This window comes from Augochlora pura, chromosome 8, assembly GCF_028453695.1.
Source record: "Augochlora pura isolate Apur16 chromosome 8, APUR_v2.2.1, whole genome shotgun sequence".
NCBI lineage: Eukaryota > Metazoa > Arthropoda > Insecta > Hymenoptera > Halictidae > Augochlora > Augochlora pura.
In genome coordinates, this window is record NC_135779.1 from 12190377 (window position 1) to 12205880 (window position 15504).

At 43.5% G+C, this 15504-nt stretch overlaps 1 protein-coding gene across 2 annotated transcripts in view; it reads left to right on the forward strand.

Moving 5' to 3' along the window:
* The window catches only part of N (neurogenic locus Notch protein), a 386036-nt gene extending 371208 nt beyond the window's left edge, over nucleotides 1-14828 (forward strand). For both annotated transcript variants that reach the window (XM_078188604.1, XM_078188603.1), the window contains 6 exons: nucleotides 3679-4222; nucleotides 5130-5660; nucleotides 6007-6239; nucleotides 6697-8542; nucleotides 8631-10414; nucleotides 10539-14828. In XM_078188604.1, coding sequence (XP_078044730.1) covers nucleotides 3679-4222; nucleotides 5130-5660; nucleotides 6007-6239; nucleotides 6697-8542; nucleotides 8631-10414; nucleotides 10539-11602 — 6002 coding nt within the window. In that variant the 3' untranslated portion in view covers nucleotides 11603-14828. The remainder of the gene's footprint in view (nucleotides 1-3678; nucleotides 4223-5129; nucleotides 5661-6006; nucleotides 6240-6696; nucleotides 8543-8630; nucleotides 10415-10538) is intronic.
* The last annotated feature ends 676 nt before the right edge of the window (nucleotides 14829-15504 follow it).

Consider the following 15504-nt stretch of genomic DNA (forward strand, 5'->3'; position numbering starts at 1 on the left):
CCGACGAATGACTCCGCGAAAAGAGACCGATTGTCTCGGTCCAAAAAGAAATTCGTCGGTGTGCCACGACAAAAAATTACGCTCGCGAACTTATGTCTGCGCCATTTACAGACACTCTTTCCAAACGACGAGCCGAACAAAGAATTTCATTACAGTGCACGACATTTTGCCAGATACTTGTTGCAAAAATTATTTAAAGTATCGTTATTTATCGCGGCATTTAAATCCCGAAAATGAATTATTAGTTGACAGTTTGAAGCGATTCGTTGTACGGTGAGAAATTCGAATTATTTATTTTTAAATTCATGCAACTTTGATTTGTAAAAAGTAGATTGTGGATCTTCGCGTAAAATACATATTTTCCAGGATTCTTTTTAAATGATTTCTTAAATAATTCTGATATTGTTCTTATATTTTTACTATTTTCTATTTCATTATAAAATCCGTAGTCTGGTAATAAATATTCTTTCAACGATATTATTATGAATTACGGTCTGGAAATTTCCTCGAACATGGAAACACGTTTCCTGAAGAGGGAAAGGATCACCGAACGCTCCTCGATGGCTCGTTGTAACGATTCCGTTGTGTACACAGCCCTTAAGATTCGAAAGGAAGCGACAGCGGTGTACGCCGTCGACTTGTACGTGCGTTCACAACTGAATTAGCCGGTTCATTGTCTGAATGGGAAAACAGAAATATTAAGTGAATGTAAATACGGTAGAAATCTACGCGTCGTCCGGTTGACAAGAATATCTGCTATTGTTACCACCATCGGGAGAAAATTTCACTCTCTGACAAATCCTGGAAAATGAAAAATATTTCTTCGAGAGCAAATATAATAGAGAAATTGAGAACATTATAACTACTTCTGAAAATGCTGTTTCCGTACAATAATCTTCTTAAACGCTAGAATACACAAAGTACTGGGAAGTGAGAACAAAAATAGTCAGAAAATTCCTTCATTCCTGTACATGTTCCTTTTAATTTACGATTATTACAATTCTAAACATATTTCTCGAGAATTATTTCAATACATTGCTTTTTTTGATCATATATTCTGATAAAAATCACTAAAAAAACGGCACAAATCAATTTCCATTAATGAAACAGTTTCTTCCTGTGCCCCGTGAAACAGATGTTAACAAAGAAGATATTCATCAGACATTTATACATGAAATTAGCATTTTTCATTAAGTATAGTAGATTTATTATCATTTAACAGAAGGAACAGATGCAGGAAATTTTCTAAAATTCTAGACGCTACAGATCTGAAATACGTTTTAATACTTTTAAAACATCGCTTCTGCGATAAGGCTGGTCGCATTTTCGCTAGGTCCTGGCATCACTGATTCCGTCTAGATCCGAAACAGAGTTTCTGGGACCACGATCGGCGAACCACTTGCCGCTGGATCAGCATGGAACCTTTATAACGCGGAAGGCCAAGCAGCCTGACCGATAACTTTCTCCCATTGAGAAGTCTGCCGTACACGGCTAAAGAATCTATCGATAGTCGTGTGCTAGACTCTCGTTACGTGTCGAATTCCCCCGGTGCGCTCTTCTTAATTAGTTTTCCTCCAATTAAGGACATTGTCTCGGTTGGCTCGGAAGCACCGCGCGTTCGCCAAATTAGCGGATGCGACTCGGACTTATCTAAATCAAAGCCGATCGACTTTCGCGTACCCAGGATTCCGTGGGGCACACCGTCGCGGTGCGCGCCCCGCCGTCGTACCTCATTCGCAATTAATTCATACGTACACGTTTAATTATCGCGAACAGCCCGCAGCTATCTCTTATTCCGCAAAACCCGAAGATTACCACACGCTGGCAGGATACTGGTCGCGCCGGGCCGACTTCAGAGACGTCCTCCGCGGTTCCCAGAAGATAAACTCCGCATTTAGTTGACCCGTTTCCCCGGGACCACCTTTTCAATGAATAATTTAATTCGATCGTAATTAATGCAATTTATTTCGCCCGGGATCGCCGTAATTTAATTAGACCACCTAGGGCGAGGACGCGTCGCATGGGACCGCGACTCTGTTCAACGATAGCACACGACCGTCTCGAACGTTTTCGACGATCGTCGCGGTATCTGGGGTACCGAAATCTAGACGATCTCGTTCGTTCCGGCACGAAAGAGCTCACGCTGCGTCCGTAGGATGCGTTCCAGTGTCCTGGAAATCCGGTATTCGAGGACCGGGTGACACTCGCATAAATCGCTTCGTTTGCGAAGTTTTCTTTGGCAAGCAATCCGTTACGGGGCAGCTTTGTACGAAATAAATACTTTTTAACGCGGTTGTTAGAAACAGAAGTTAAACACGAAGAAATTGTCTCTTTTAATAATATTGTTAAGTTGAATACTGTTTGAAAGTATTATTACGCTATAAATACCGAATAATATGTTTACCGATACACAACTAAAATATAAAATTTAATTCTAATGAATTTTTGCCATAAGTTATAACGGGCTGTTAATGAAGATTTAAATTTCAATATATTTTTAATAAAGGTTCGAATAGAAATGCTAGATTGTCGTGTGATGTCGCGTCATGTGATGAATTTTTAGCAAAAAATTAAAAAAAAATCCTATATTATGATTTATGGGTTTTCGACACACTTATCTTAGAAATGAACACACGATTAATAACTCAATCACTGTTCGAATAGCGACATGAACGCTCGGCTACGATCGAAAACAGCCGAAAGATTGTTTTTACGAATGTCGCCGACGATCAAAGATTGAAACCATCTGGTCTGGCAATTTTCTTGCGGCGATAGCGATCTGCAGAGTCTAATTACTCCCGATAATTGGCGCTATTATCGCCATCCCAGGATCACCGTGCAACGAAGATCAGGACGCGGTGGGAAAAAAAAGCGCTAGGAATCGATCGATCAAAGATGCAATTAGCTGTGCCACCATCCGGACCAGTTTTGTTCTTCCTCCGCTTCTCTTCTGTATACGTCTAATTAAGGCTAATTACGGTAGTCGCCTCTTTGACGACTTCATTCGCCCATGAGAATGTTTGCAATTTCCCGAGTTGCATTTAACGCGGAAAGATGCCGGGCGGGATCCCGACGATCGGGACTTGGACGACCGAATGTGTTGGGTACCGTTACAGCTTTCACCTGGTCCGATCTATAAGCTGCCGTTTTTATCAGCACCTTCTTAATTTCGGTTAATTAGAAGTAGAATTAAGAATTTTATTAATATGACAATAATATAACAATATTCTTAAATTCTTGCGATTGTTATCCTGTTCTTTATACTATCTTCTTAGTCTACCCGCAAATGCATAAAATCTGCGATTTATTTACACAATGCGCGCTATTTTTGCAATAGAGATTCTTTGTCTAAGTAAATAATTCTAAAAATACTGAAAGAATAGACTAAAATTTGGTTATTACTACTTAGCTGGCAAATATTATACGTGCACGAGCTATGTTTCTGGACTGTTCGTTACAATGGAATGTTATTTCCTAATTAAATAATTTCAGTGAATTCACAGGGAGAAAAGTACTTGGTGCGATGACCGAAAAATAACTTTGACTGACTAAACAATGAAAACGGGGAAATAAGATTCTATTAAAAAATCCTGTTTCAACAGTTAGCCTAGAAAAGCAGAACTCGCACGAATTGTGTTCTAAACACCGACTAACGCCTACGTTCACGTTTGTTCACAGGTTTCACGGGCACCCAGTGCGAGATCGACATAGACGAGTGCGCAGCCAAGCCCTGCTTGAACGGCGGCATCTGCACCGACCTGATCAACTCGTTCAAGTGCACTTGCGCGAACGGCTTCGCGGGCTCCCATTGCCAGATCAACATAGACGACTGCGCGTCCTCGCCGTGCAAGAACGGCGGGATTTGTCAAGACTCGATAGCAAAATACACCTGCGACTGTCCGCCAGGCTTCACCGGAGCCTCCTGCGAGACGAACATCAACGACTGCCAATCGAACCCTTGCCACAGCGGCACATGCATCGACGGGGAGAACAGCTTCAGCTGCAACTGCTTTCCAGGATTCACCGGGAAACTATGCCAGATCCAGATCGACGAGTGCGAGAGCAATCCTTGCCAGTTCGGCGGAAGATGCGAGGATCGTATAAACGGGTACCAGTGCATCTGCAGGCCCGGGACTTCCGGGACGAATTGCGAGGTGAACGTCAACGAGTGTTACAGCAACCCGTGCAGGAACGGAGCGAGATGCATTGACGGCATCAACAGGTGAGTAGAAACTTCGCTGGTCGATGATTTGGATTTGTGAGTAACCATTTCATACGGAGAGACGAGCCTATCGGTATCAACGATCCGAGAGCTCTCTGCGCTATGGAACGGGAACAGTGTACTGGATTTCTACGGTTTTATAAAGTACAGTGCGTGTAATCAAAGTTTGACGCACGATGTCAATCTGCTGCAGTTCTGGGTAAAATGTTACGCGGATTTATTTCGTCTTACATCGTTTGTACGGGATGATCTGTTTGACGAATGAACGTCGTCTAATTTATGCAGCAATTCTTATGGATGACATCTTATTTTCGCTTTTAACTTATTTTGTATGCTCTATACGTAGACATTGCTAATTAAAATGTATCATTTGTATGTCAATGTGTACGTTCGACTGAAACTGTTGTGTACAATATTATTCACTGGAACATTGCACTGTTAATTCATTAAAGATTCATTCATTGCATAGGTCACCCTAATAAGTTAGATGTTCCAGAGATGCTCTCTGAAAAAGTGTGTAAATTATTGAATGTATCACCCTTCGAAAAGTACGGTTTCCAAGTTCGCGGCATCTTAAAATTTTACCCAGCGCTGACTTGTACCGTTTTCATTCGGTACGCTGCTCCCGTGAGAAAAGAAAAAACTCTTCCGACTCAAAAACTGTGCGACCAACGCAAGACTAAGAATGTTCAACCGCAAGAATGGCGGCAATCAGGCAAAATTGATCTCCCCCGTCCCGTTAACGAACGTAACACCGAGAACGTCGTGTACCTCCCTTCTCGAGGACAGACGGATCGCACGGCAAGCGGAGCTCCCTTCGCGTCGACCCCTAATCAGGCAAAATCTTGGTCTGGTCTAACGTTATCATTTCTTCCATCCTCAGTGGATACGATGTCTCTTCTTCCAGGTATTCGTGCGAGTGTGAGCCTGGCTTCACCGGGCAACACTGCGAAACAGACATAAACGAGTGCGCGAGCAATCCTTGCGCGAATGGCGGACGTTGCATCGACATGACGAACGGGTTCCGGTGCGAGTGCCCGCGCGGCTATTACGATGCTAGGTGTCTCAGCGACGTGGACGAGTGCGCCAGCAACCCCTGTGTGAACGGCGGCACCTGCGAGGACGGTATCAACCAGTTCATCTGCCATTGCTCGCCCGGATACGGCGGCAAGAGATGCGAGGCCGACATCGACGAGTGCGGCTCGAATCCGTGCCAGCACGGCGGCACCTGCAACAATCACCTAAACAGCTACAGTTGCAAGTGCCTGGCCGGCTACGCGGGCACCAACTGCGAGACCAACATCGACGACTGCGCGAACAACCCCTGCCAGAATGGAGGTTCTTGCATCGACCTTGTCAACGACTACAAGTGCGTTTGCGAGCTACCCCATACTGGCCGGAACTGCGAGGACAAGCTGGATCCTTGCTCGCCCAACAAGTATGAATTCTCACAGTCAGTTACTGGACTGCGGATTTAATAGACTTATGAGAAAAATGAACGGAAGAATTCAAGGATGCTGTCGCGTTGCTATTCAACTTTTTTACAATTATTTAAAGAAAAAACACATTTTCGTCCGATGCGCATTCCTTGAGACTTTTATTTTCACAAAGATCCGCAGTTTAGTTATTACGTTGGACTTTAGGGGATGATCGAAGGTAGCTGTGTCGACGATGGTAGTTAACGTTCGCGAGAACCTAAGAAAATGTTGCCGGAATGTTTGATCACAAGATTGACGTTTCTTATCGATTTTAGGGAAATTAATGTTGACGATATCTTGTTACAGATGTCTTCATGGCGCCAAGTGCTCACCGTCATCGAACTTCCTCGACTTTGCCTGCACCTGCACGGTCGGTTACACGGGTAGACTCTGCGACGAGGACGTTGACGAGTGTGTAATGACGTCTCCGTGCAGAAACGGCGCCACGTGCAGGAACACGAACGGGTCCTATCAGTGCCTTTGCGCGAAGGGCTACGAGGGCAGGGACTGTGTCATCAATACTGATGATTGCGCTTCTTGTAAGTACACGTGTCATAATTATTTAGTGTTAGGCTGACAAGGTAGGATACTATGAGTGACTAATTGCAATTCTTTTGGTTTGTTATCGATTTTTATTCTATTTTGTTTATTTTTTAATAAAAGCGATGCACCATGCTTATTCTATAAATATAAAATTAATTGTATCCGAATACAAACCAAAGAGGCATAGCAATTGATCACTCTACAATAATGCACTACCCTATAATTTGATAGTTTAATGAGATAAATTTGAAATTCAGTTTCAAACCGTTTATAAACTTTAGAGAATCAGAGATCAATAATATTCTTATTGTATTTGCAATGTACTTGTATGGTGTGTTTATCAAAATCAAATGACTATATTTTATTAACACAGTTTTAAGTTCACACTCCTCCGCTAAAAATTCGCTGTAGAGTTTTGTTTCAGCGCGAACTAACTAATCTTGTCTATTTCAGTCCCCTGTCAAAATGGCGGTACCTGTCTAGACGGCATCGGTGACTACACTTGCCTCTGCGTGGACGGTTTCAGCGGCAAACACTGCGAAATCGACGTGGACGAATGTCAGTCCCAGCCTTGCCAAAACGGAGCCGTTTGCAAAGAGTACGTCAACTCCTACACTTGCCAATGTCAACTCGGCTTCTCGGGTATCAACTGCCAAACGAACGACGAGGACTGCACAGACAGCAGTTGCATGAACGGTGGCAAGTGCATAGACGGGATTAACAACTACACTTGCGTGTGCGAACCAGGCTACACTGGTTCGAACTGCCAATACCGGATAAACGAATGTGACAGTTCCCCTTGTTTAAACGGGGCTACGTGTCACGACCATGTTCAATACTACACTTGTCATTGTCCTTACGGCTACACTGGAACAAGATGCGATCATTACGTCGATTGGTGTGCGGACAATCCGTGCGAGAACCAGGCTACGTGTATCCAACGCAAGAACAAGTACCATTGCAGCTGTTCTCCAGGCTGGACTGGAAAGGTTTGCGACGTTGAAATGGTGTCCTGTAAAGATGCTGCCATCAGAAAGTCAGTTCCCGAGAAGAATCTTTGTAACAATGGTACTTGCGAGGATATTGGTAACAGTCACCGTTGCCACTGCCTTGAGGGCTACACCGGATCCTATTGCCAGGAAGAAGTCAACGAATGCGACTCTGCTCCCTGCCAGAATGGCGCCACTTGCAAGGACTTGGTTGGCTCTTACCAATGCCAATGTACCAAAGGCTTCCAAGGCCAGAATTGCGAACTCAACGTGGACGATTGCAGACCCAATCCTTGCCAGAACGGTGGCACATGTCACGACTTGATCAGCAACTTCAGCTGTTCTTGTCCACCTGGCACTCTTGGCTTTATTTGCGAACTGAATGTCGATGATTGTGCCGTTGACACTTGTCACAACAACGGAACCTGCACGGATAAGGTCGGTGGGTTCGAGTGCAAGTGCCCTCCAGGTTTCGTCGGGCCCAGATGCGAAGGTGACATCAACGAATGTCTGTCCAATCCGTGTGCCTCGCCAGGGACACAAGATTGTGTACAGTTGATCAACAACTACCACTGCAACTGCAAACCTGGCTACATGGGACGCCACTGTGAAGTCAAGGTGAACTTCTGCGACAGTTCTCCCTGCCAGAATGGTGGAGTTTGCACGGCGAAGCAGGCTGGCCACAAGTGTCTCTGCCCCAACGACTATTACGGAAACAACTGTGAATTCGCTGGCTCTTACTGCGACAGACAACCCTGTCTGAATGGCGGCACCTGCAGGGTGGCTGAGACCGAGGTTGGTTATAGATGTTACTGTCCACCTGGAACTACTGGACCGCACTGTGAAATAGACGCTAGAGACGAATGCGCGAGCAATCCTTGCCAACAGTCGAACGCAGTCTGCAAGAACCTACTCGGCGATTACGCTTGCGATTGCCCTCCCAAGTGGACCGGAAAGAACTGCGAGATTTATGATGCCAACTATGGAGGTGGTATCTTTGGCAGGGCAAACTCGAACGTGCCGAAGACTATGAACGCCTATGAGCAAGATTTGGAACTCGAGAGGAAGAAATGTGTTGAAAACAGGTGCGAAGAGAAGTCTGGCAATCACCATTGCGACGAAGAATGTAATAGATACGCCTGTAATTTCGATGGAAACGATTGCTCCTTGGGTATCAATCCCTGGAGAAATTGTACGGCTCCTATCAACTGCTGGGATGTGTTCATGAACGATGTTTGCGATGACGTCTGCAACAATGCTCAATGTCTTTTCGATGGAAGGGATTGCGAAAAGAAACTCGCACCGTGCAAGTAAGTAACTCTGCACAGTTTATAGATCTGTTCTAGTTGTAGTAAGTAATATTATCAAATAAATTAACTTCTTTTATTACTTTTATAGCCCAATCTACGACGCCTACTGCCGCAAACATTACGCCAATGGACATTGTGATTACGGCTGCAACAATGAAGAATGTAACTGGGATGGTTTGGACTGCGATGGAGAACCACCATCATTGGCAGAAGGTGTGATTTCGGTGGTAGTAAGGATGGACATGCAAACCTTCAGATCCAGTGTAGTAACTTTCCTAAGAGACATCGGCCACGAACTTAGAACCACTCTGAGAGTTAAGCAAGATGAGCTTGGCAACGACATGATTTATCCTTGGAGAAGGGAAAGGGAGCCCAGTCTGCAAACTAACTTCTTCGGTCGGCCAACTACAATATACACCAACACTCAAAATGGCGTAATCGCTTACTTGGAAATCGACAATAGAAAATGTACTGTAACTCAAGGAGCAGTGTGTTTCCCTTCAGCGAACGAGGCAGCGGAATATTTGGCAGCTACCGCGTCCAAACATTCTTTGTCAAGGAGCTTCCCTATTGAACAAGTCCGAGGCGTCGTTGGACCGCAAGGTCCAGAATACGCCGATACGCCGACCAATTACAAATATGTCTTCATCGGTGTTGTCATCGTGATTCTCGGTGGAATGCTGGTCGGTGTCTTGGTCACTGCGCAAAGGAAACGTGCAGTTGGTGTAACATGGTTCCCAGAAGGATTCCTCCGAACCAGCAGTGGAAGCGGACAACGTCGAAGATCTCGAAGAAGAGGCCCGGATGGTCAAGAGATGAGAAACTTGAACAAGCAGCCGTCAGTCAATTGCATGGATATGGAAGTAGGCAATGGTCGAGCTCAACAGTGGTCGGACGACGAATCAGATCTACCACCTTCAAAGAGAATGAGAGCCATAGAACCCGGATACGCCAGCGATCATACTGCCATAACAGACTACGAAGAAACGGAACCTCGAATGTGGACACAACAACACTTGGACGCCGCCGAAATACGCAGACCAGATGCTGGCGTGCTAACACCGCCGAGCTTAGAACATGGACAAGATGTGGACGCCAGAGGACCTTGTGGAATGACACCGTTGATGGTAGCCGCCGTACGCGGCGGAGGATTAGACACCGGGGAAGAGGAAGATGAGAGTGACGGTACTGCAGCTGTGATAGCCGACTTGGTGGCCCAAGGTGCAGACTTAAATGCTACAACCGATAAGAGCGGTGAAACGTCTCTTCATCTGGCAGCTCGTTACGCCAGAGCTGACGCAGCCAAGAGACTTCTCGATGCTGGAGCGGACGCAAACTCACAAGACAACACCGGCAGAACGCCTCTTCACTCTGCCGTTGCTGCAGACGCTATGGGCGTCTTCCAAATACTTTTACGGAACAGAGCTACAAATCTTAACGCTCGTATGCACGATGGTACCACACCTTTGATCCTGGCAGCACGCTTGGCCACCGAAGGAATGGTCGAGGATCTCATAAATGCCGATGCTGATATCAATGCCGCTGACAACAGTGGCAAGACCGCGCTTCACTGGGCTGCGGCAGTGAACAACGTTGACGCCGTCAATATACTGCTTGTTCACGGAGCGAATAGAGATGCCCAAGACGACAAGGATGAGACACCGTTGTTCCTCGCTGCTAGGGAAGGCAGCTACGAAGCTTGCAAAGCATTGCTGGACACCTTTGCCAATAGAGAGATTACTGACCACATGGATCGGTTACCTAGAGACGTAGCTAGCGAAAGATTGCATCATGACATTGTGAGATTGCTTGACGAACACGTGCCTAGATCCCCGCAGATGGTCACTGTTATACCAAACGGTCCTCTTATGGGTAAGTGTCATTTATATTTCCCTATCAAAAATTGCCAGTTACTTAAATGTTTTAGGTATTGATATATTACAAACCGTATTAGTCTATTTCGATAATATTAACATTTTTGCTTCCTTGCTTATAGGATCTCCAAATCATCCACAACTAATCACACATCCCACAGTGATCGGTTCCGCGCCAAAACAAACAAAGTCGAAGAAGCGACCGAAAACGGGTACCGCCGGAAACCCAAACAGTCCCGAATCGGAAGGCGGAGTGGTAGTGGTAAGGCGAAAGCCGTCGGTGAAGAAGCCGCCAGCAAAACGTGGGGCACAGCCCCCAAACCAGGAAATTCCCCAGGGAGCGGAGGGTGCAGAAGGAAATCTGCCAAGTCCTTATGACAGTGCCAGTCTGTACAGCAACACGCAACTGGTGGGGCATACAGCCACGGCGAAGCAGCCGCCTCCATACGAAGACTGCATAAAGGGCCAATCCATACAGGGTCTACAACAGCTAGGGCTGGATACATTCACAACCAATTACGGATTGCCTAACTTTCACGAGCAGCTCCTAGCGCCGCACCAACGGCAGGCGCAGGGCATGGTGAACACGTTATCGCCACCTTATAGTAACCAGTCGCCGCCACACTCGGTGCAATCGAACATGACGTTGTCGCCACAGGCAAGCTACATGGGCTCGCCGTCGCCTGCCAAAAGTCGGCCATCGTTACCGACTTCGCCCACCCACATCGCTGCCATGAGACAGGCGACGCACCAGAAACACGGCGGGATGCCTCCCGTAGGCTTCGATTTCGAGAACCTGCCGTATTCCTCAAGTCAACAACAACAACAACAGCAGCAGCAGATGCAGCAGACGCAACAGCAGATCCAGCAGCAACAGCAGCAGCAGCAACAGCAACAGCAGCAGAATACGCAGCAGCAACAGCAGCCACAGCAACAGCAGCAGACGCAACAGTACTATCAATACTTGACACCACCGTCCCATCACTCTGGACCGGATGTGACGCCACAGCACCTTATGCAGGCACCTGAAAGCTTTCCGACCCCGTCGCCGGACAGTCCGGGTCACTGGTCATCCAGTTCGCCTCACTCGAACAGCGATTGGTCCGAGTGCATGGCCTCGCCAAACGCATATAGCGCTGGAGCCGGTCACCAAAGCAACAAGGGTTCCGAGGCGATCTATATATGAAGCCAGGTGATGCTCTCTTCCTCGCGCGAGTAGGTCGTGTAACCCACGAGATCTGTGATTGACTCGTCGAGTTCGAGGGTGATTCTCTCTGGCACATATTTAGAGACTTCCGGTTACTCCGGTTGGGTCACGAGCAGAACGATATGGTTCAGCCTTTACGTCGGCATACACTGACGCAGTTGTCATGATTCTGGATTTTTATATATATATATATATATACATACACATATATAGATCGTCTGTGGAACGTATTCCGCCTCCCTTTCTTTTTCGGATTAGAGACACTATTCGCGTACTCGTTCAATGATTGTGCCTTTTACTAGTATGGTGAGAGAATATTAGACACGCGGTATATACATATCTTTTCATTTTTGTATGAACAAATCATCTCAGCTCAATGAACAATGGTGCCTTCGACTTGCCACAGTGTGAAGACCCGATAGGTAAAGTAATAGGGAACGAGACCTTGCTATCTACAATAGTATTGTACATAGGACAATAACACGGAGCGAAGAATCAGCTACCAACGTATGTATTCGACGAGAAGAACTAAGTAGAGTGTAATATGTAATATTGCGATTAATATGTAACGCACAGTTATAAATAAGAGCGAAAGATTAACGCGACTAACGTTCGTTTTGTTGCAAGGCACTTTGTCTATTGTAAACCGTAGTGTGCCGCGTATAGAACCGGAAGGGAATCTGTAATCTGCGTAGAAAACAAATATGGAGAATCGTGCCTTCGAGTGTCGTAGAGTAAAGATATTCGATTGTAGGTAAATCTTATTAAATTATGTGTTTTCCCTTGCAGGAACGCAGTGTTTCCAAATGGCCTTCAACGATTTAACGTTTATTACCGATTAGTGGGGCGAACTTAAATGTAAGATAGAGCGAAGGTAATTGTTTTTGCACGGTCGACGAGAGCCTCAGAGATATCGTCTTCACCCCGCGAATATAATCGTTCCATACACAGACATTCCATTCGCACGGCGCTACTTTTTTATATTTTATACCCTCCTCCTGTCGATTGCCACGAGAAATGTCTGCTGCCTCCTCGACGAAACTTATTAGAATTTCAAGCGTGTAAACCAAATAACAATTGTTTGTTTTCTAGTATAGATATTTATTGCAAATTATACAACTGAAACATTTGGATACGATGGAACAGTTTTTAGCTTTTCTTCGATGATTTTTCAGTTGAATATTATTTTCAAATACGTTCTTAATTTTGTTTAATCATTCGTAGTCATAACAGTAGATGACATACTTCTTTTCGATTCCTTTTCAATTCGTTTTACTTCAAAAGGTCAAAGGTTTTTTTAGGAGGATGTTGTTGTAGAATTTTACAAGGAAGTTTCATTCGAATCGCAACGGTTGCAGACGTTTCCCGGGAATTATCCTAGAACCTACTACTAACAATCTAGCGTAATTGTTAGCATTAATGTGTACGTTTATGCGTAATAGAGTCTCTTTAAATTAAATTAAGTGCGCGACGGACGGGCGGTAAGACGATTCGCTGATCTCTCATCTACCAAAGCCAAAAGAGAATTCTTACATAACACGACGTAACCCGGCGACAAGGCTGGACGGTGGTATGTATGCATAATAGGCTATAGAATCATTAATCGTAGGATTGTTGCGAGAGAAAAGATCTAATTATTGTGGTCGGTAAGATGGAGTTGATCGTACACGCTTGCAATAACGATTCGACTAATCCGGCGACGCGTTCTAATCATGTTTACGAAAGGAAATGTCTTCGTCTTATTTTTCTAAAAAGGAAATTTGTAAATACTCTTTCCTTTACCTTTCACCCCTTTCTTCCACCACCACCACCACCACCACCACCACCACCCCCATAAACACATACCCACACAGACACATACTTTGCCCGCTCATCTTACGTACTATTCTAGTACTTCTTTTTTTAAATATAATTGTCTTTTCTCTCGATTTTGTACAAACTGTTTTTACATATTTTTATATTATGTAAGTTAGACTCTAGTAGCTAAGTAATGCGACTTTCCATATACTGTAATAATGTTTCGTTTATCATATTATATGATCATAGAAGAAAAAGAATATAAATATATATATAATTAAACGTATATATATATTTTATCTGTACATTATATAAGGTATATAAAATATATTTTATATATTTTATATATATGTTTTGTGTAATTGACTGTTGCATCGGGGACGATACTCGTCGGACGTATCCACAATGCAATTCTGAATTACATAGAGCTACATGTGATGGAGCTTCCCCCGATTCCGGAAGACGAGGGTCCAACGCAATTTCTATGACTAATCTCGCGAAACCTATATATGCTCCTAAGGAGAATCACTTTTTTAATTTATATATAAATATATAAAATACGAGTGAGAGAGAGGGAGAGAAAGAGCGCGCGCGCGAAAGACCGAGAGCGAGAGAGAGAGAGAGAGAGAGACAGAGTGATAGAGAAAACTTTTGTAACGAATTAAAATGTATCTCTTCATGCAACTGCCTATGCAACTGTTAAATGCCACTAAAAAGTCTGCCAAATATCGAGCGACAAAAATATCAAGAGAAATGTTAATATTTTTTTAAATAGATATATTGTAAAAGATCTGATACGAACTAGCTCAATCGAATTTCAATGATGTGTACGTCGGAACACGTGTTCGCAAATAAACGAATGATATTGTCAGACAGTGCGTGATCGACCAATGGAATTTTAATTGGTACGTATTGTAATACAATTCTCGAACGGGTGTAATCGAAAACAATGATTTAATGTGTTCAAAATTTCAAGATGGTAACCGCTCTCTGATGCACCGATATTCTCTGTGTTAAACGAAAAAGACGATAGATAAGCTACACGCTCCAATTTATACGGTTATCTATGGATAAGTTAGAAAAGAAATTAATGATAGGTCTTGTTATTTCTTGTAACTTGTAAAAAGTACTGAGTTTTATTAGTATTAACGATTCTGTAATGTAAGGATTTGTTCGATTCTATTGTATCCCCCGTCTCTTCCTCATTCCAATGTTCCCTCTTCACTTCCGGTACCCCCGATCCTCAATATTTTTATAAATAAGTTATGTCTTTTTAAAACAGATGTAATAATAAAGATAATCTAACATTCACAATAGGGTTGTTGTTCTGTTCTATTGTGCTATGCTTCTGCATTCTATTCCTTAATAATGTAAGCATAGATACTTTCAACTAGTATATTACAACAGATTTTACACAACAATCAAACTGTATTATAGCAATAAAAAATAAAAAAAGCTAAAAATTTACCGAATATACATACTTTGAGATTTTTCTTATTGTAGCCTCTAGTAGTTTTTGCTAGCATTTCACCTTTTAATTTTTGACTTCATTGAATATAATATAATGTAATATAAGTTGAAGTCAATGTTGCGAATCTAAATAGCGAAAATACAAAAAACATTTTAAATTAAAGAGGCGTAACCTCGTGAACAGACCAGAAATCAGTAACGGTCTATGAAAGTCCACCGTAGAAAATGACCCCATAAAATCATACTGCCTCCACCAGCGAGCCGGCAGCAACTGACTGAACAATGACGCTCTGCTAACTGGTAACCGAGAGTTACTCCCACCATAGACTTCGATAAACGTTGATCACCGTGATCGATGACGTGGGATTATTAAATCGAATTTCTTTCATTAATAAATTTCTTTCTTATTTCTTATTATTATATGTTATTATTATTATATATTATTATTATTGATTTTCCAATATTTATAACAATTCTATTCGTTAGAAATATGGTCAAGGACATCCTTAGCTTTTTTGCCATTTTATTTGTTAATAAAAGTAACTGATAGAATCAGAGATGTAAAGTAATGTTTCAAGCACGAATATATCGAAAAATTGTTGCGTTAATAAATT